This window comes from Coccinella septempunctata, chromosome 7 (assembly GCF_907165205.1).
Source record: "Coccinella septempunctata chromosome 7, icCocSept1.1, whole genome shotgun sequence".
NCBI classification, from domain to species: domain Eukaryota; kingdom Metazoa; phylum Arthropoda; class Insecta; order Coleoptera; family Coccinellidae; genus Coccinella; species Coccinella septempunctata.
In genome coordinates, this window is record NC_058195.1 from 33,415,117 (window position 1) to 33,437,941 (window position 22,825).

General features: G+C 38.9%; 2 protein-coding genes across 2 annotated transcripts; one reads left to right on the forward strand and one right to left on the reverse strand.

Moving 5' to 3' along the window:
* Positions 1-1,984: 1,984 nt before the first annotated feature.
* On the forward strand, positions 1,985-3,288 carry LOC123317860. Its single transcript, XM_044904471.1, has one exon. The coding sequence runs from the start codon at positions 2,122-2,124 to the stop codon at positions 3,286-3,288; it is 1,167 nt and encodes a 388-aa protein (XP_044760406.1). The 5' UTR covers positions 1,985-2,121.
* Positions 3,289-21,146: 17,858 nt separating this feature from the next.
* On the reverse strand, positions 21,147-22,052 carry LOC123317862 (craniofacial development protein 2-like). The gene has a single exon (XM_044904473.1). The coding sequence runs from the start codon at positions 22,050-22,052 to the stop codon at positions 21,147-21,149; it is 906 nt and encodes a 301-aa protein (XP_044760408.1).
* Positions 22,053-22,825: the final 773 nt, after the last annotated feature.

Sequence of the window (22,825 nt, forward strand, 5' to 3'; positions counted from 1 at the left end):
CTACGTTCCCAAAGTTTGACTCGCTGTATCAATGACGAAGCAACGAGGGCATGCAGGGAAATATGAAGGTGTTGAGAGATATGGGTCCACGGTCTAGACGAGGGGCAAGACGAAGAACCCTTTTGGGCGAGGAATGCCATTCTTTTAGTTTGTCTAGGATTTCATTCTATATCGAGCTTTCAAACTGTATAGTTATAAAATAAAATATTTCCTAAACCGAATATCGTTTACAGTTCAGGTGCGGGGTGAACTTAATACTTCCTGTATTATTTTCTATTACGAAAATTTTTCGGAATAGTTACGTACTTTTTCCGTTGTTTCGTTTGAACCAGTTAAGTGCTGAAGTTTAACAGTTAAGCAGAAGTGTCACGACAAAAAGTGTTCAGAGTTCTAGTTAAGTTCTAAATATGGGCAGATACCACCGTGATTCAGAAAGTAGCACGTCTAGTTCAGATAGCTCCAGTTCTAGTGGAAGAGTGAGAGCTAGAAGTATTAGAAAACAAGAGCCTGTTACGAAAAGGCATACGTCCAAGTCTCCCTTATACGAGGGATCTGCAAAAAGGAAACGGACTGTTACCCCTGCATTAGATGCACATCACACAAGGCCAAGAAGCAGAGTACAAACAGTAAGTTCCTCCCGAGATTCATTACGAGGTGAGGACACTGCTGATAATTCAACGTCCAAAAATTACGAGGATAGATTTGCTCGGTTGGAAAGTATGATAGCAGAGCCGGAACTAGGATTCTGGCGCTTGTGGCGAATTCTCATAATGCGCCCCTAAGAAATTCTCTTTCCTATGTTGATTTGTATTTATCTTTCATAATCGAATACCTAGCTTTTTTTTTTCGGAAAAATCTTTCATATTTTAAAGAAATTAATACAAATAAAATCAAAATAAAAGGGATACGAAATAACAATAACATGCATTCAAAATGAACTATAATTTGACTTTTGGTGCTTTGGTTTCTGCAAGAATATCAATGATGTCGTGATTCTTTTTCTTTTCTATTGATGGGACTGCTATGCTAAATAAGTCAGCTTTTCCTGTCCAGTTAAAGACCTTAAATAGGTTTTCACTAATTTCAATTTGTTGAAAGAACGTTAATATGTAGCTGTGGCAGCTGTAGTTACTGATAAAGTCAAGAATATTTTGAGTGGACACAAATTTGTATGGATCTGAATCGGGACTATACTTCAATGCTTTCTTGTTTAATTCGCCATGTAGAAAGCCTTGCAAACGTATTCCCTCGAGAAAGCTGTCTTCAGAAACTTCTGGCAAAACACTGAATCTTTCTTCGAGTTGCACTGAAATATAGTTCAATACTTGAATGAGGTCCTTTTTCAGCTTATTCTTCTAGTCAAAATTAGAATGTTTCATCATCAGCTTCTTCTCCAGGCTATTTTATTTTTCTTCTCTTTTCCTCTTCTGTAACCTCTATCTGTGATAATTTACCAGCTCTCCAGTTCTCCAGGAGCTATTGTTGTCTATGTTCTGAAGGAAATACCCCAATCGGCTAAGGTTTTGCGCCTCAATCGGTCTCCGATAGTTTTTTTGTAAGTAGATCTCGACATGGCCTTTGTTATCGCGTTGGTAGTTATGCGACGCCACAGCCGTCAATAGAGACGTTCTTTAGAAGGCTGTGGCGACGCATTCTGTTTTCAGACTGATGGTGTGGACTATATCTTAATAATTTATTATTATTAAGTATTTGATTATTATTCTCCAGTCCATGCTGTGGACTACGGACGTTTACAGTCCTACCTGTATAGTGTTCGTTTACTTTCAGATTAATTTAATTCACACACATATGTATAACGTGTTTGGCATATTTTTATAATATTATGTTTTGTGTTAAATATCAAATGAAAAATATTCAATTGGAGAGAATACTGTTTTTTTATTATTTTTATTTTGCGCCCCCAGATCGCTAGCGCCCGTGGCGACCGCCTCTCTCGCCACGCCCTCGCTCCGGCTCTGTATGATAGAACAACTGAGTAGATCTAAACAACCAATTGAAAATCGAAGATTTACTATTAGAACTGATTGCATCCCTGAATTCGATCCGGAGAATGAAAATATTTCGGCAGCTAAATGGTTGGAAAAGATTGATCAGCTGAGAATGATTAATGATTGGGATGATATGACAACTATGTATCATATGCAATCGAAACTGAGTGGAATGGCCAGAACATGGTATCATAATTTAAGTTCGGTTGATTACACTTGGGACGAGTGGAAGAGGCAAATAATGAAGACATTTCCAGATCATGTTGATTATTCTAAGTCATTGAGACGAATGCTCGAGAGACAGAAGAGGAAGAATGAAACGATGACTTCCTACTATTTCGGAAAGATGGAACTTCTCCGAACATGCCAGATAACAGGTAAAAATGCTGTTTCCTGTTTGATCGACGGGATACCCGATATCACCATTCAGAATGCCGCAAGAGCAGGACGTTACGTCGTACCAGAAGCATTATTTGAGGAATATTTGTCCATGTTACGGGATGAACATTCATACGAGGAGGAATGTGTTCGAGTTCTGAGTTTGGAGAATCTGCCTCAACGATCGGAGTTACGTAATTCGGTCAACCCTAAACGTTACTCATCTTCTCATAAAAAATTAGAATTGACCAACGTTACGTGCTTCAATTGCAAGAAGAAAGGGCATTTCCAATCAAAGTGTATTATGCCACGCAGGGAGTGTGCCAGATGCCATTTGCTGGAACACGATGCTGACAATTGCACTATTGGTTTTGGTAAGTCAAAAGATAGCAACAAGAAAGGTGAGCGAATGTTAGTATTAGACTCTGTAGCTGACCAAAATCTTACCACTTGTTATTTTATTGATTGTGTTATAAATGGTCATCCATTGCGAGGATACGTTGATTCTGGATGTTCTGTGGTAACTTTGAGACAGTCTGTAGTAGATAACCTCAAGTTGGAAACGTATACTACAAATGTAAGACTTTGTGGTTATGCAGGTGGCTCAGTAGTAGCTACTTCTAAAGTAACGTTGAAATTAGATGTAGACCTGGCGTCTGCTACTGTAGAAGCAATTGTTGTACCCGATTATGTTCAGAATGTGTCAGTTTTGGTGGGTCAACCTTTTATAAACAATGAAAACGTGACAATGGTTGTTAGGGGAAATCAGGTCCGCTTGTTCAATAAGAATATCTTTACGTTTGATAATATTATCGATTCACCTAAAAGGAAAATAAATCTCTATGTATCTGAAAAATCTGTTATATCTGCAAAATTACATAGGGCAAGTCGAGGTTTATAGTGATGAAGATTTCAATGACGTTTTCATAGATTTACGATATCGCAATTGGTCTGATAATTTTCACATTATTTTACCATGTGTTACGAATTCAGAAAAAGGTGCTATTGTGCCTGTTATGAATATGTCTGATAAAGACTTGTGTTTGGCAGCAGGTAAGGTTATAGCTCGAGGATTCACTTGTTATGAGGATCCATAAATTGATCTATAGCAAATACAGAAGAGCTAACACCTTTCTCACTTGACGAAGTGCAGAAGCAAATTAACACAAATCTGAGCCATGACGAATGCTCTCAATTGTTACGAGTACTTAACGAGTACAGAGATTGTTTTGCTACTTCTTTACGAGAAATAGGCAATACGTTTCGAAAATGTCAATCAAGCTCACAGATGACGAACCTGTGACTTACCGACATGATCGTTTGAGTTAAGTATCAAACTAGTGTTGTGTGCTACTGCTCCAAGAGCCAACGGTTAGTTTTAACGAATGAATAGGTCTGTTTTATCTGCTGTTATGGCCTCGATTGATGTCAAAGACGTTGGTACGAGACCATGACACAGGTGAAATTGGAATTTTATCCTTCAGTTAATCCTACCACCGTCAAGAGCACTTACAACTTGTTTTTGGGCTATAAACCCCTAGGTATTAACGATGCCTTTTTGACGACAGAAGTTTGTGACGATGAACGTCCAGACTTAGTGGCTATGAGTGATAACGTCTCTCAAAAAGTTACGGAAAAGCAAAGGTACCAAAAACGATGTTACGATAAGAAGCATGCTTCGACGAAGGTCTTCCACGTTGGACCGCATGTCCTAATACGAAACGTGAAGACGGCTAATAACGGTCAGAGCAGAAAGCTCGAGCCACGTTATAAGGGACCGTTTTTAGTTAAGAAAGTGCTTACAAACGACCGTTACGTGGTTGGTGAGCTGCCGGGATCGAAGCGATCCAAAACGGCATATACTGGGATTTGTCCCTCCGAACGAATGAAGTTATTCGTTACGAGAGTCTCGTCAAGCGAGACTCAATTGGAAAGCACTTAGCTTTCCAATATTTAGAATTAATTCTAATATTTCCAATATTGTTTGTTTCAGAAACCACTTCACGAGGTCGTGAATGACGTCAGGTTAGCCGACTGTGAACTCCACATCTTTTGAGACCCCAAATATGCTACGTTCCCAAAGTTTGACTCGCTGTATCAATGACGAAGCAACGAGGGCATGCAGGGAAATATGAAGGTGTTGAGAGATATGGGTCCACGGTCTAGACGAGGGGCAAGACGTAGAACCCTTTTGGGCGAGGAATGCCATTCTTTTAGTTTGTCTAGGATTTCATTCTATATCGAGCTTTCAAACTGTATAGTTATAAAATAAAATATTTCCTAAACCGAATATCGTTTACACATTCAACTTTATTTAGACAATCATTTCTAATTTTCAGTTCAAATTGAACAAGTTTTCTTAGCACCAATGTATCAATTTCAGCCATTGAGCCATTGTTGATGATGGAGAAGGTAAGATATCATAGTTGTGGTTATCATAATCATTTTCTTTCTATTATGATCATGTAAAAAGCCAAGAAGTTCGAATTCGAAACACATTACTCTGTTTTATCAGCTGATTCAAAACAATTCTATTCCATGAATACACTGCGCAAAAAAATTAACGCACATTCTGAAAATCTCAATTTTAATGAAAGTTAACTCTACATTGACTTCATAACTTATTTTTTATGTTCTCTCGGGAAGGTTTTGAACGAAACAAGACACATTAAATGGAAGAAAAATTCAGGATTTCACCGAATCTTATATGGAAGATGAGAAATGAACAATTTTCAAAATACTGAAATGCTGATAATTGATTTAATACTTGGTATTTCCACCCCTTGCGTTAATTACAGCTCGGCAACGACGGTTCATACTCAAAATGAGTGATCTTAAAATGTTCTGATCTAATCCTTCCCAGATTTCACCGAGTTGGATTCCTAAGTCATTAAGAGTAGCTGGATGATTTTCTGAACTTCTCAGCCTTCTATTGAGGTTGTCCCAAAACGGCTCAATCGGATTGAGATCTGGACTTCTTGCTGGCCATTCCATTCGAGAGACTTCAACCTCTTCAAGGTACTCCTGAACGATGCGCGCACGATGGGGTCTGGCATTATCGTCCATAAAAATGAAATTTTCAACAATGTATGGGGCAAATGGCACTACATGCTCTTCAAGAATGTTCCCTACATACTTATCAGCATTCATAGCTCCATTATCAACGACCACTAGGTCTGTGCGAGCAGTCAAAGATATTCCACCTCATATACCATAATCGATCCTCCCCCGAAACCAGTAGTATTCAGGAAATTGCACTGAGCATATCTTTCATGTGGACGTCTGTATACAAGGGAACGTCGATCACAATGGTAGAGGCAGAATCTAGACTCATCTGTGAAGAGAATTCTTTCCCAATCGGCCTCTTCCCAATGGATATGCTCTCTCGCAAAATCCAAACGCGCTCTTCGATGGGCTGGGGTAAGAGCTGGGCCTCTTGCCGCGACACGAGGCCTTTAATCATATTCTCTGAGGCGATTTCTTATTGTCTGAGTGGTGATTTGCACCTCATGAGTTCACTCAAGCTGAATTTGAAGGAGGCGAATGGTTGCAAACCGTTGTCTCAACGAAGAAACTCTCAAGTAACGTTCTTGAATGGCAGTTGTTACCCGTGGTCTACCCTGTCCTGGTCTTCGGACATTCATACCTGTCTCCCTGAATCGCTGCAACATTCTGGACACACTTGTATGGGAAACTTCAAACCTTTCTGCAATTCTTGTGTATGTCCACCCTTCTTCTTGCTTGGGCACATTCCTCTTGGGTCAAATTGCGTTGCATAGCGATCGAGTCTAGAAAATCAAACGAAAGAAAAACTATTGATCACTAGAATTGATTGAAAACAACTGATTTTAGAATGGAGTGGAATGAATCTCATAATATCATTTTTTATTCCTGCTGGAAAAAAACATCTGTATTGAAGAAAACCGTTGAAAGAGGATAACATATGCATGCATAATTCTGATAAAAATAATTATCATTGAGAACACCTTCAGTTGTAGAATAAATTTGAGATTTCCATAATGTGCGTTAATTTTTTGCGCAGTGTCAAATTGCGTGTTTCGCGTTGCATAGCGATCGAGTCTAGAAAATCAAACGAAAGAAAAACTATTGATCACTAGAATTGATTGAAAACAACTGATTTTAGAATGGAGCCAATACATTCAAAATCTGATAATATCATTTTTTATTCCTGCTGGAAAAAAACATCTGTATTGAAGAAAACCGTTGAAAGTGGATAACATATGCAAGCATAATTCTGATAAAAATAATTATCATTGAGAACACCTTCAGTTGTAGAATAAATTTGAGATTTCCATAATGTGCGTTAATTTTTTGCGCAGTGTACTAATACACGATATTTATCGATTTATTGAAAATAAATAACACCCAGTTTTTGAACCCAGTTTCCGCAGCCAATCTTCGAAATTAAGTGAAACAACTATCAACTGAAAAAAAAAGATTAATTCGACGAAAATCTCAAAATCCCCTTCAAAAATTAAAATGACTCTACTAACGATTTAGTTCGAACTATGTCACTGCAATCTACATTCGAATACAGTGACTCTAACGAGACATTGGCGACATTTTTTGTGGTCATCGTTTTTGCAAGAATATGATGGATTTGGTCACGTGACGTGATCCAATCCGCATTCCGAATTGCATATCTTAGCGTTGTAATTTGTAATCTGTGCTTCTGAGCCACCATATTCTTGCAAAATTTCCAATTGTCGCCGCTGTCTTGTTCACTTGTTAGAGTCAATGTACATTTGGATACAGCGACTCTAACAAGACAGTGGCGACCATATATCATAAAGCAAGTCAAGATAGAAGAGTAACTGAAATAGAAAAACTGGACCTTTAATTTAGTTCCATAAACCACCGCATGGGGTCGCTCCCATCGCTGATTTTACGTTTGTAAACATTTCCATAACCTCATTCTTTTCGTCTTAGTCTGCAGTGAGAAGTGCATAGTGATTCCTAAGTGTTTTTTCTGATAATTGAATAAGATGTCTGAAAATAGAAATATTAAAAGCACTCCATAGAAGGGGAGTTTCCCTTCTATATGGGTGTGTTCTGTGCCATATATCCATTATATTCTATATCGATAATGGGGCAGAGAAAACTGAAGCCAGCCCGTGGCAGAAATCGACTTCTGCGCATGTGCAGAAATATTAGGAATAAAAATGGCTGATTAGCTCTATCTCTTTCTGATACAGGGTTTTATGAACTGACAGGAATTAAATGATTATACTTCACAACCATTTGAATATTTCGACCTTAGCCTAGCAATATGTTGATATTGGTTTGAATCATATATCTATATTATACCAATATTGATAACACGCGTTCTAGGCTACGGTAACACGCATGCGCGAATTAGAAATTCGAAAATGACAATCAAGAGCTGTATTCGGGTTCGAATTTCGGACAGTCCGAGGATTGTTCTAGAACTGCGCAGAACTATTGCGCCCTAGTTTCGAATCCTAGAACTGTTCGAGGATGGTTCTCATTTCATGAAAACCCGAACGCGAAACAAACGTCATATATGAAAGAGGTTTAAATCTCAATCTCTGTTATAGGTATGTGTTCATTTTGAAAATCCTCAAGGTTCTTTTGCCATCCATTGTTCGAAATATTTCGTGAAAACCCTGCATAGTAAAAATTCTTTTGTCCAAATTATCTTGTTGAAATTCTTTTGGTAAAACTCTTTTGTTGAAAATATCTTATTGAAATGATCTTATTGAAGTCTTGTTTATTTGAATATAATAGTGGTAGCGTCTCCTCAACGTAACCATCATTTTTAGGCTACTATAAGTTCTAATAAAATTACAAGAATCAACATATTTGGTACGTATTTTTATCAAATTAGACAAGGAACTCTTCATCACTGTTCGAAGAGGACGATGAAGAACTATTACTATCAAACAAATGAATGAACTCCATAATTCGTAAAATAAATGAAAACAAGAATAAAAACAAATATAACACAATTCGAACTTTCAAAAATAAATCTTGGTTCATCTTCAGATTACCTGTTCAAAAATTAAGGTTAGGTTAGGTTGCTATCAACAAATTCTCTTTCATGGACATGCGTCGAAAATATCCCAGAGCAGTTCTCAGGTACCGAATTTGGACAGTTCTAGGATCGTCCCAGGATGATTCTGGCAAAACCCGAACACGAAGAAGTTAGTTCTAGAACAGTCCAAAAAAAAAAGCCGAACAAGAACATTCGAATGCGCCAACTCCTGAGCGTTCTAGAACGGCTCTTGTTCGAACCCGAATACAGCTAAGATATTGATCAGTTCGTTTTCATCTTTGACGTTGAATGATTGCATTCGAATAATGAATTATTTCAAATTCTTAAGTACAAATTTTGAGAAGATTTTCATATGAGGCGAAAGTTAATGAATATTAAATTCGCCAAGAATGTATCCGTCTTAATTAATTTCAGATTAATCAACGAAAATGGATGAAACCAAATAGGAACTATTCAATCAATATCATGATTTGTGAAATATCTAATACAGTGCCGAATAGGAATAGTATTGTCCATACCCAGTATACTCAAAAGTGATATAATACCAAGTTCGTTTTATATTACTGTTTCAATATTAAGTGTAACTACGTGTACACATCATACTTAACTCACCTCTAGAATTGCCCTTCTTGTGAATCTACTCAATAATCAATAAAATGGTTGTTTTCCTATCAAGTGCGGAAAATGATACTTGCCCGCACGAAACTGCCTTTGCCCGAAAGGTGCGAAGCAGAGTTCGGGTAAGCAGTTGTTTCCTATTGTCCTAATATTTACATCTATCAAAACATTCTTGGAGAGTGTTCTGTTCAAAATGACTTGAATACGATCGGTAGTGTCTAGAATCCAATTTGAAAGGTCTTTAGAGCTAGTTTTTCGACATGTTTTTTGTATAGGAGGTATTTCTTATCTTGAATATTGATGTTCAAGAACTGTAAGAGATCGTTCAGACTTTTGGTAATTCAACTGTAAAAATCAAAATAATTTTCGTTCTTTTTTTGTACACATTGACCTAGAGAAGAAATTAATAGATCTTCGTTTCTTTTATCACAGTATCTTTGTAAAAGTGATCCACGTATAGAGTCCCAATCTAAGGCGTTTTAAAAGGAGATGAAATCTTCTTCTCTTCTCCGTTTATTTTTGAACGAATAGTGAAATTCAAAGCCTAATTCAAATCCGGTGTCAATCTACCTGAAAGATGTGCTACTGAATTATCCATTTCATTGATAAAAATGAACAAATTTTGACGTGGGGAAAATTCGGGCATTGAACTTATAACTGGATGTCTTGTCTAGACATCGCGTCAACTATTATTCGCGGTGAGAAGAATAAAACAACTTCTTGGGGATAGAGAGGCACTACTCACTTACTACGCCCAGTTTCACAGTTCAGCAATATATGGCATCATACTATGGGGTTCGTCGTTGGAGGCTTGCAGAATTTATACATTGTATAAGAAGATGGCGACGATTTGTCGGATACTATTATTACGTATGTTGTCAACGAAGTAAGACGCGCTCAGAGTTACTCCCAGATAAAATTATACTAAGGGTTAAAATAACTGTTAGAAAGTAAGTTTTCGTGAGTGCCCTATTACTATTCAGACATCATGGGGAGAACAACACGAGCAAATAATGCCGGATCTTCCCAGGAGAACAATACTGTGGATTTCAGTGCAGAACTGCTGAGGTTGGAAGAAAATATGAAACAAAACGTACGTGAGTTGAAAGATCTAATCCTGTCCAACCCCAATAATGATATATCCAATGAAAAGCGAAATGACGAATCTTTCGGAAGTATTTTAGAAAAAATCACAGCATTTGAGATAAACACTCAAAATTCCATTGATAACTTACGAACAGAAATCGCTAAACTACAGTATCAATCTGAAATGTGCGTGAAGAAGATGGATGATCAAAAGCAGGTCGAACTCTTGAATGGTCTCGTTATCAGCGGTATCGCAGAAGAACCCGAAACAAACAATTTATGCGAGGTCGCGGCTAATGTTATTAATTCCCATATGCCGAACATTGGAATCACTGCAAATGACATTAATTACTGTTTTCGTCTGGGAAAGAAAGAAAATCGAAAATCAACGAGACCACGGCCTTTATCGATCATGTTTGTGAATAGATGGATGCGTAATAAAGTTTTCAACTCAAAAAAGGGCCTCAAGGGAACTCCTGTAGTTATAAACGAATGGTTAACTTCTGCTAGGATGGAAATCTTCAAGAAAACTTGTGAAAAAGCTGGCTTTAAGTCTACTTGGACAAGAAATGGACAAGTTTATGCTGTTATTTCTGACCAGAAACGTAAAATTAATTCTGAAAACGACCTTAAAATGTAGAGTTTCATGAACTCGCTGATAATATGGACTTGATTTGGGAGTCAACTTTGTATGTGATTTAGCTTATTTCCAGATTCAGTATTTCGGAATACTCATAAGTTTCACTTTGTTTTTCTTTAAGTTCTTATCTCTCTGTTTCACTTTTCATTTTTTTTAAGATTCTTCATTTTCAAGGTAGAGTTTGCCCTATAAATAATTTTACAATAAATAAATAAATAGAAAAATTCAGATAGGATAGCTTTGTTCATTGGGTCTTTCAAGTTCACTTCCGTTGTAGGTGATTTGATCACTTTTGATGCTCGTATGATTTTCCGCTGAAATGTAAACGTATCCCACAGAATGTTAACTTCCAGACTTAAATGTGCCCATCTCAATGTTAGATCTTTAATGGCTCACCTGACTGATTTCAAATGCATCTTATCATCTAATGATTTTGACATTGTGTGCGTCAGTGAAACTTGGTTGACTCCCAGCATATCAAATGATGATCTTGCTGTTATTGGATATAATTTTGTGCGCCAGGATAGAGCAAGCCGTGCGGGCGGAGTTGGTATTTTTGTGAGGAATCATTTGAATTTTACAGTTTTGCCAAGTGGTGCTGATATAGAGCAATTGTGGATTGAGCTGAGGTTACCTGGGAAGAAAATCGCTATCTGTTCAACTTATAAACCACCTGACTTCAACTACAAATATTTTTTTGATGCATTCGAAACTGAGTTATCGCAGATTATACCAATGGTGGATAATGTTATTTGTTTAGGAGATTTCAATGTTAATTTGCTAGATATCACCAAAGCTGATTCAGTTTTTGTTTTCAATCTGTTTGAGGGTCTTGGTCTAAAACAGCTGGTTGACGAGCCGACTAGAGTGACAGAAACGTCTGCCACTTTATTAGACTATATAGTTGTGGATTCTGTTGACATAATTTCGTCTATAAAGGTAGAGCCTGTTGATTTCGTAGATCACCGAATTACTTCTTGTAGTGTTAAGGTTAATGTGAGCAAACCAAACCCAAAGTTGGTTACATCACGGGATTTCAAAAATCTGAATTTCTCTCAGTTTGACTGTGACTTGCGATCTATTCCATGGCGCAATATCTATGACATTAGTGATATAGATGATAAACTTGATTTCTTCTGTAGCAACATCACTACTCTTTTGGACATACATGCGCCATATAAAACCTATCGCACAACCAAACCATACGCTCCTTGGTTCACGGAGACCCTTCGAGCTTTGAAGAAGGATAGAGATAAAGCTCTGTCTAAATATAAAAAGCACAGAACTGAATTTGACTGGAATCACTATAAAATGCTCCGCAATCTTTTCACTGTCACTGTGAGAAAGGAAAAGAAAGCATTTCATGAAAACAAACTGAAGGACATAAAAGGGAAGGAGTTGTGGAGGAATCTGAAATCTTTGGATATTAAAACGGGTAAAATATCTGCAGGTAATTTACCAGACCACTTGTCGGATGTTAATTTGATTAATTCACACTTCGTTGATTCAATTCCAAAATTGGGTACGAATAAAGATCAAATATCTTTTTATGAGAACAATCGACGTGGAGAAGCAGAATTCAATTTTCATACCGTTTCAGAAATAGAAATTTTGAAGATCATGACCGACATCAAAAGTAACGCAACAGGTCTAGATGGTATAAATATGATGACTTTGAACCTTTGCTTGCCATACTTGCTGCCTTACATAACTCATATAATTAATTATTCCATCTTGAACTCCGTATTTCCGGCGCAGTGGAAGAGAGCCCGTGTCATCCCGCTTCCTAAAAAGTCGAATCCTTCAAGTCTTAATGATTTAAGACCGATAAGTACCCTACCAACCCTCTCAAAGGTACTAGAGAAAGTTCTTGAGAGCCAACTTCGTGTTTATGTAGAAAACAATAAAATTTTACCGAATTGCCAGTCAGGCTTCAGACGAGGTTATGGATGTGGTTCAGCCCTTCTTTCGATAACTGATGATATTTTGACGGCGACTGATAAGGGAAAGCTGACAATATTAATGCTACTTGACTACTCTAGAGCATTTGACACGTTGAGTCACGATGTTTTAAAGGCTGTGTTACACTATATAGGTTTATCACAGTCGGCACTAAATATGATATCAGCCTTTTTAACGGGTAGGTCTCAAACCGTTGTATTTGACGGAAATCAGTCGTCGTTCTTGAGTGTGCTCACTGGTGTTCCACAAGGATCGGTTCTCTCTCCTCTTCTTTTTGCCATCTATATATCGCGGTTTCCAGCGGCCTTTCAATCTTGTACCCAACACTACTACGCCGACGATACTCAGCTCTATCTTTCATTTTTCTTGGAAGAAAGTCCACAAGCTGTGTCTGCTTTGAATTATGATTTGGGCAATCTGACACAGTTCTCTATCGATCACTCACTTAAACTGAACCCTCAGAAAACTAATGCCATTCTCTTTGGAAGGCAGAAGGATAGGGACATTTTTATGCAGAACTATAGTCAACTGCTGATGATGGAGAACTGTAATATAAACCTTGGCCTGTTTATTGATAGCGATTTGCGATTTTCACATCACGTCAGTCAGATTTTGAGAAGATCGTACACCAGTCTGAAATAAATTTTTCCCAGTAGACATTTTCTTGATGTTAAAACGAGGGCACTGCTCTGCGATAGTTTGGTCCTTTCACATCCCAACTATTGTGGCACAGTCTATGGGCCTTGTATCACAACTGCCGATGCTAATAGAATTCAAAAATTGCAGAATTCTTGTTTAAGATTAATATATGGCATCAGGAAATTCGATCGAATAAGTCATAAGTTGAAGGAGATATCTTGGCTAAACATGGCGCAGAGACGTCGACTTCATTCTGCTTGTCAATTCTTCTCAGTGGTGGCCCACAAGTCGCCACCATATCTGTATCGTAAAATAAGGTTCCGATCTGACGTGCACAATGTCAATGTCCGTTTCAGGGGAAGGCTCACAATACCATCTCACTCAAAAGAGCTCATTCTCTTATAACGTCGCAAAATGTTTGAACGGCTTCCCCCTGGATTACACGAGCATTGATTCATCTTATTCTAAGAGGAGATTCAGGGAGATGGTGCTGGAAATTCTGAGTGGATACGTAGGTTGATATAAAGACTGAAATCAGGATACTCATTCATAATTATAGTATATGGGTATAACTCCGCTCGAAAAGTTTTGTTTTAAGTTTTGTTTTTTGTTTCTTTTTATAATTAGTTCAAAATAATTCTTTTTTTTTTGTGGTAGTATATTGGCATAATTGTGATTAAATTATTGAGTTCATGTAGGGTTAGTTGAACAGACGTTCTGGGTATGTAATACTCGGAACGAACTGAACCTCGCCCTCTATAAATGTTGGAATAGATGTTGAAACTTATTTTGTTCAATAAAAGACCTTTATTATTATTATTTTTTTTTTTTTTTTTTTTTTTTTTTTTTTCTCCTTTTTTGAGGGTTTGTTTCATAACAGATGAATCACGGATCGAGAAAGACCAAGTGAAATCATCTGGAACTTCATCCTATCACGGACCGCACAATGGCTGCCGTCTGCAAAATTACAGCCTTCTGCATTTGAACGTAAGTATTCTCCGGTATGCTTAACTTCGACAAATTGCTTTTTAGTGTCTTGGGAATGATGCCAACGCCAGAGACAATCAGTGGTACGATATCTACACTCTGCATGCCCCATATTTGTCGAACTTCTTGTGCTAGTATTTCGTATTTGAGGAGTTTCTCTTCATACTTTTGTTGCAGATTGTGAGCACTGGGCACAGCAACATCTATGAGGTAAGTCTTCTTTTTCCTTCTGTCTACCAATGTTATATCCGGTCTGTTATGCTGTACGGTCCTGTTGGTAAGGATTGTCTTGTCCCAATAGATCTTAAACTGTACATTTTCTCTGACAGCATTTGGCTCGTATTTATAGTAAGGTGTATCATCGTGCTCCATGCCACACATTTTCAGTAGCTCTAAATATACTATTTTGGCAACTTGGTTATGCCTCTCGATGTACTTGGTTTTCGCCAGTTTTGTGCATCCTGATATGATGTGATCTATTGTCTCTGTTTTCTCTGCACACAGTCTACACTGGTCACTCTGTATATCCTCCTTTAAGATGAACTTACTATAATTCCTCGTTTTGACAACTTGATCTTGGATAGCTATCATTGATCCTTCTGTTTCTGGGTTTAAATACCCTTGTGTGAGCCATCTAACAGATGCCGGTTTATCTACATGTGGTTCGTCTAGAGCTCTGCAGAATCTACCGTGCAGTTGTTTGGATTTCCACTCACTCAGCAGCTTCTGTTGGTTGCATGCATAGGTATGTCCTCTTTCGTTCTTCAGGTCCAGTGGCGTCAACTTGTTGTCAGCTTGAATAATGGTATGGTGTAACAGACGGTCTCTCCTCGAATAAAAGTACCTTCTCATGTTTTCCACCTGTCCATTATGTAGATTCTCGATATCAACTATTCCTCTGCCCCCAGAACCTCTCGGAAGATTAACTCGCTCGCAGCTTGATTTGGGGTGGTGCATCCTTGCTCTAGTAAGAGCTGTTCGCACTCTTCTATTCAGATCCTCGAGATCTGTTTGGGACCATTTAATCACCCCAAACGAGTAGGACAAAGCTGGGATCACGTACGTATTTATGGCCTTAGTTAAATTCCTTGAGTTCAGCTTTGTCTTGAGGACAGTCTGTAGCCTTTTATTGAATTCTGTCCTCAGTTCCTCCTTGACGGTAGTATGGTTTATCTTATTTGTCTGAAGAATGCCCAGATATTTGTAGGGTTCTTCGCTCAGACATTCTATTTGGGTTGTAGGTGTGATCTGCAGGGGCTCTGTATGCTGCAAAGTTCCCCTGTGTACAGTTACGGTTTTGCATTTATTGAGGCCGAATTCCATACCAATATCGGTGCTCATTTTATGTATTTGTTCCAGGACAATTTCTAGCTTCCTCTTTGAGCTGGTATAGATTTTGAGGTCATCCATGAAAAACAGGTGGGTGAGATTGAAAGTGTTTTGCTCAGTTTTTATTTTTATTCCATGCCCCATCCGAACTATGGTGCTAGACAAGGGGTTCAGCGCCAAGCAAAACCAGGGTGCGCTCAGGGGATCCCCTTGGAAAATTCCTCTCCTGATAGGAATTTCTTTGCTCTGTATAATCTGCTCAGTGGTATGTAAAGTAAGCACTGTGGACCATTGTCTCATCGATGTCTCTAAGAAGTTAACGATATCCGGGCTGACCTTATGTATTTTTAGTGCATGTATCAACCATGAGTGGGGCACAGAATCGAAGGCCTTCTTATAGTCAATAAAGGCCATATAAGCATTCCTGTTTGATCTTCTGATGTGTTCAAGGACGACCTCATCCACAACAAGCTGCTCTTTACACCCCAGGACACCCTTCCTTGATCCTTTTTGCTCTTCTGTCATGAGATGGTTTACCTCCAGGTGATTGGTTATTTTTTCTGTTATAAGTGCGGTGAGGATCTTGAATAGTGTGGGAAGACAGGTTATTGGGCGGTACTGGGCTGGGTCTTGTTTGTTCTCACCTTTGGGCAGTAGATAAGTGACACCTTGCGTGAAAAACTTAGGACATCTCGATGGTTGTCTCAGAATATTATTGAACTCCTCGCTGATGTATGGATGCGTAGAGGAAAATTTTTTTATCCAGAAATTTTGAACCTTATCTCTACCCGGCGCCTTCCAATTGGGCAATCGACTCAATACTCTGCTAAGATCGGCAGATGTCATCTGTGGATTCGGCATTTCGTTGGTGTCCGCCATTCTCCGTTCTTCTTCATATATCCAAGGAGAATCCGCCCTATGTCTCGCTTCTTTGGACCATATTTCCTCCCAGAATCTTTCCAGTTCCAGCATTTTTGGACATGTGTTTTGTGTCTGGTGCTTTTTCTCGATGATGTCCCGATAGAATCTTCTCTCATCTTTCTCGAATAGAGCATTCTGTTTTTTTCTCTCATTACTTTCCTTATAAGATCTTAGTCTATGTGCATACACGGCCAGTTGCTGCTTCATTGTGTCCAGGCTGTCCAGTATCAATTGTTGATGTGCAGAAGCTGGAGTCTGAATCAATGTTTCGTACATCTTTTTCGGAAGCTTCTTCAGGATTCTACTTCTTTTATTCCCTAACTTTAGCTGTTGTAAGGCTGCTACAATCTTCCTTGTTTTCTCTATTTTCTGTTCCAATCTTATTTCCCACTTCGGCTTGCTTTCTCTTCTTCTGGCGTTGGAAGTGCTGTGGATCTTCTGGTTTTTCTCGAGTACTGTTCTAGCTGCACAATAGATCATCAGGTGAATTTCCTCCAAGTCGGCATCTGTGTTTAATTTAGATTGGATGATATTATTTAGGGTGTTGATAAGTGCACCTGTGTGGGCTCTGAATCGAAGTTTAGACAGGGGTGGTCGTGAGCATGGGTCGGATCCGCGATATTGCATGCAGAGCGTCTCGAAGTAGTTTTCTAGACCCAAGTCAACCCTGTCATGCTCTTCATATTGCACTTCTGGCAGATCATCGTTTCGGACCTGTACTAGGGGTGGCTGGACCATCTCATTTTGGCAACGGACATCATTTTTTATTTCATCTAATATCGGATCTGATAGAAGATCTCTTCGGATTATAGCTCTTTGTTGGTCCGATATTCTCTGTTCGGACAGATGGTCAAGTTGAGGGTAAAATCTCAGGAATTCCTCACGCATTCTTCTGCGATAGAAAGTACGGTCCGCTTCTAGGTTAGTAGCTCTATAGTACGCTGTCATTACTGCTTTTATTATTATTATTATGACTTTAGCCTTGCGGCTTTCACACTCCTCTCCAGAGGAAAATTCACTTATCCCAGATATCTCAGATATCAAAAGGATTAAGCTCTGTTGGAGCCCTTTCCAGGTTTTCGGGCTCGTGGTGGTGGTCGGGTCCGGGTCGCTCCTCGCCTCCCTGCTGTAGGTTGGATTCCTGCTCCACCCGCACTTCCTGTCGGAGCAGACGGTGTTCCTCTGCATTCCCCATGTACTTGCGTACAGTTCTCGCCGTTCCGAGCAGTACCGCCTTCTGCATGACTCTATAGATATTTTCGTCCAACTGAAGTTTCCTCAAGTTCTCTAGTAGTTTCTTCGGTATCAGGCCTGTAGATGAAATGACAATAGGGATGGTCTTGATATCTTTCAGCTTCCACTGTCTTCTGGTTTGTTCCTCGAGATCTCTGTATTTTGAAATTTTTTCAGTGTGTCTATCTAGAAGATTGTTATTATTTGGAATTGCCACGTCGATGAATAGTGCTGTGTCCTCATCCTTATTGAGCAATATGAGGTCTGGTCTATTGTGGGTTATTTTCCGGTCTGTGAGAACAGTGCGATCCCAGTAGAGCTTGTGATGTTCGTTTTCCAGCACAGCATCTGGATGGTAATTGTAATAAGGAACCCTTTTCGAAGTTAGAAGTTGGTATTTTAGTGCCAATTCTTGGTGAAGAATCTTGGCAACAGCATCATGTCTATTTTTGTATTCCGTGCCCGCGAACTTCTGACATCCCCCGGTGATGTGCTGGATAGTTTCATGTGTCGCACAGCCATAACGACAGCTATCGTCTGCTACTGAGGCATCCTTGGCGATGTATCTCATGTAATTTCTTGTTGGAATCACCTGATCCTGGATGGCGAGCATGAAGCCCTCTGTCTCAGGAAACAACCTTCCGGAAGTCAACCAGTAGTTCGACGCAGATATGTCGACGTAATCATGGTTGACCTCATTCTGGTGCCTCCCATGCAAAGGTTTGCCAATCAGTTTCTGCATTTTACTTTCTGCAGAGTGTTCGACGGTTTCCAAGTGATCCTGGTGTAGCTTTAACGGTGTTGAAGTATCAGCAACACAAACTACTCGATGGAGTTCTGACGAAGCTGCCTTGCTCAAGAAATAGTTTCGAAGTCCTTCAATTTCCTGGGACATACGGTTGGACAAATCAACAATTCCTCTACCCCCAAGATGTCGTGGCAGCTCTGTCCGTTCTATTGAGCTTTTGGGGTGATGTTTATTGTGTTTAGTCAGCATCGTCCTTATTTTTCTCTGTAAAGCTGCTATTATTATTATTATTATTATTATTATTATTATTATTATTATTATTATTATTATTATTATTATTATACTCTCAGCGAAAGTGTGGAAAACACTTCAAACAAAGCCAACTATACAACAAATTTCAAGTGCTGTGCAAAAAAAACATGCAAAACAGTAGTTTGCATCAACTGCATGGCAATGTACCACTCAAGTTGTGCCAAAGTTTCAAATAACCTAAAAATACTAGATGGCAACAAAATAATGTGCTGCAAAGAGACCAACTTAATGGAAAGAACCCGAGCAGAGATCAAGGCACTCAATGTGTTAAACACTACATTAATAAACAAGAACAAAAACCTAGAAAACAAAGTTGAGAATCTCGAGAAAGAGATCTCTCATCTCAAGAATCAATTGCTCAATAAAGCCGAACCAATCACAGCTGGAAGAATATCAATAGAAGACACGTACCTTCGTTCAGATATGGTCGAATTTCTACAAAAGTATTAAGACACAAATTTCCAATACTTGTCGAATGAAATTCAAAAATTATATATATATATTGAGCCAGAAAAAATACAATAAATATTTTATCTTATACAGCTAGTTGCCGTCTGCTCAATCCCTTCCTCCAAGCGTTTCTGTCCTGTGTGATTCCCTCATCTAGGCCTCGTTCCTCCATAGCTTTCCTGACGCCCTCATTCCATGATCTTCTCGATCTTCCTTGTTTTCTCTTTCCTGGTGGTTTCCAGTTGAAAAGTGTCTTAGGCCATCTCTCTTCAGGCATTCTCATAAGATGTCCAAACCAGCGTAGACTTCGTTCTTCGATCCTTTCCACAATTGTTTTTTCGGCATTCATTTGTCTTCGGATGACATCATTGGGAATATGCTGTAGCTTGGATATTCTGGCTCCACGTCTTATATAATCCATTTCTACCGCCAGCAACCTACGCCTCATTTCAGCATTGAGTGTCCACACTTCACTTCCATAACAGATAACAGATTCCACCATTGTTTCGCCAATTCTCTTTTTGACGCGTTTAGAGATGTTCTTATCCCACCATAACGAATTGAGGCATCCAATAATTCTCCTGCTTTTCTGGATTCTGTTCTTTATTTCCTTCTCTCCTATTCCACTCTCATTCACAATAACTCCAAGATATTTGAACTCTTTTACTTGATTAATTGTTATTTCTTCAGTGAGAAGCACTTCAAACTGTGCGTCAGTATTAACCGCTAGGTATTCAGTTTTCTGTAAACTTACTTGTAACCCCCATTTTTGATATTCTTTATATAGTCTTCTCAACATAAATTCTAGGTCGTACGAGTCTTGTGCCAACACTACTTGGTCATCTGCGAAGTTAAGTGTGATGAGGTGAGTTTCATTTACTGGTATGCCCATCCCGATACAGCTCCTTTTCCATTCCCGCAAAACTACTTCCAGATACAAATTGAATAAAATGGGCGACAAACTGCATCCCTGGCGAAGCCCTTTTGTTACCTTTATCGGTCTAGACATCTGTTCTCCATTCCTGACATAGGCCACATTTCCACTATATAGTTCCTTCAACATGTTCAGAAGATGCTCGCTTAAGCTGGTGTGTGTGACACAACTTCTTTTGTGGCACTGAATCGTAGGCCTTCTCAAGATCAATAAAAGCCAGATGCACTTCTTGGTCTGTTGCAATTCTCTTTTCCAAGTTCTACCCGAGAGAGAAAGGATTATCCACGCATGATCGACCTGGCATGAAACCACTCTGATCTTCGCTTATTAGAGTTCCAGTTTCCTGTCTCACCCTTTCTTGAAGTATCCTTCCGAACAGTCGGCTTATGCTACCAGTAACACTCAGCCCTCTGTAGCACGCTGGGTTCTTTCTATTCCCTTTCTTGAAAACTGATGTTATCCACGCTATCTTCCATTCCTTGGGCGTCTGTACCGATTTTAGACAGTTATTGAATAAATTTGTAATTCTGCGCATGATCTCCTTTCCCCCGTATTTTATAAGTTCTATAGAAATACCTCCCGGCCCAGGTGCTCTACCATTCTTCATCTTCTGTACATTTCTCATTATTTGCTCTTCCGTTATCATTGGGCCCTCATATTCTGTTCTCTGTTCTCTCTGTTCTCTCTGTTGATCGTCTTGTTTGTAATCAATACGATTTTCTGTGAGCAAACTTTCATAGTGCTTCTCCCAAGTTTCTAAACTCACCAGCTGAAATTTGTGGTAGTTGTTATCTGCCTTCATATTTCCTATTGTCCTCCATACTTCAGTTGTTCTTGCTCCTCCCAATTTACACTCTATTTCGCTACATTTCCGTTCCCAAAAAAAGGTTTTTTGTTTCTCTGATTTTTTTCCGTAGTTCTTTGTTCTTTTCCTTGTATTCTTCTCTTTTTTCCCTCCCTGGTGTCGCCAACCATTTACTATAATACAACCTCTTCTCCTCTATCAGATCTTCAATTTCTTCCGTCAACCAAAATGGTTTCCGCCTTCTGTTCTCTCTCTCTATCGTTCCTAGCGCCTGATTGGCTGCGCTATGTATTGCTTTCCTAATATTTAGGTATTCCTTGTCTAAGTCACCAGATTCTTCGATTTTTCCTATTTCGGCTGTCAATCTTCTTTCATATAATTCCCTTACACTGGGATCCGCCAACAGATACAATTTATATCTTTCTTGTTGTTCCTTATTTGTATTCGTCTGGGGACCATTTTGGGTAGTTCGTTTATTCTTTCCTGTGAAAGGCCATACCACTCTCATTTCTAGCATGTAGTGGTCGGATCCACAATTCGGTCCTCTTTTAACCCGACAGTCATTTACTTTCATCTGAGACTTTTGTTTTATTATGAAATAATCAATAATGGATCTTTGATTCAACGTAGGCCTCTCCCAAGTGTATTTATGTATCCACTTGTGCATGTAAAATCCGTTGAGTATTTTCAAGTGATGTTCACTGCAGTATTCAGTTAGTAGTTCCCCCGATTGATTTATCACATCTTCGCCATGTGGTCCTATTATTTCATCATCTTGCTTGGATCCCACGCTTCCGTTAAGATCTCCCGCAATAATAATTTCCTGATGATTTTTTACTTTCATTATCACATCTCTTAGGTCTTTATAGAAGTTGTCTTTTATTTGTCTATTGGAGTCATCTGTCGGTCCGTATACTCCAATCACCACAGTTTCGATCCCAAGGAACTTCACCGTCAGCGTCATTATTCTATCAGATATGCACTCAAAACCCGTTATGAAATTTCTATGTTTTTTGTTAACTAAAATGGATACCCCTGACGCGGCTCGAGCTGATTTATCAAAAATATTCATTCAAAAATTGAAGACAGAAATTAACACAGGAGGAATCTCAAGAGAATCCAAGCTAAGCAACAGGGGAACCAGTGAAATACCACTAAACCGAGTTCAGTACAGGAAAGCATAATCAAAGGGAATCAAAACGAACGTTACTCAAAATGAAGACAACAGAAAAAATGAGATCAACAACTTAACCGTATCAAATGTCACACAAAAACTTACAAAACAAATCACAAATGCAGATAGAAATTTCCTTGATAAGGAAACAGCTGACAAGGAATCAACAAGTGTGAATAATACAATAAACATTCACCATTCACCCCATAAAGATGTTAACAATGTGGACATTACAGATAATGATACTTTTCAGACGGTGCAGAAGAGAAAGCAAAAGCGCCAGAATCGCAAGAAAACAATCGGACAAGGAGAGATAAACAGTCACGGTTTCCGAGGAAGCAGTATGGATGTATGTATACAGGGTATTACCCGATGTAGAACATACACACATAAAAAACTACCTAGAGGAGAAACTAAACAAGGAAGAAGAATATACGGTGAAAGAACTACCCTCCAAAACCCCCCACAAGAAATGTTTTATGGTGGGAGCACCTTCCTCCTTTAAAGATCAATTATATCAACCAAATTTCTGGCCTAAAGGAGTAGGCTTTCGACGTTTTGAC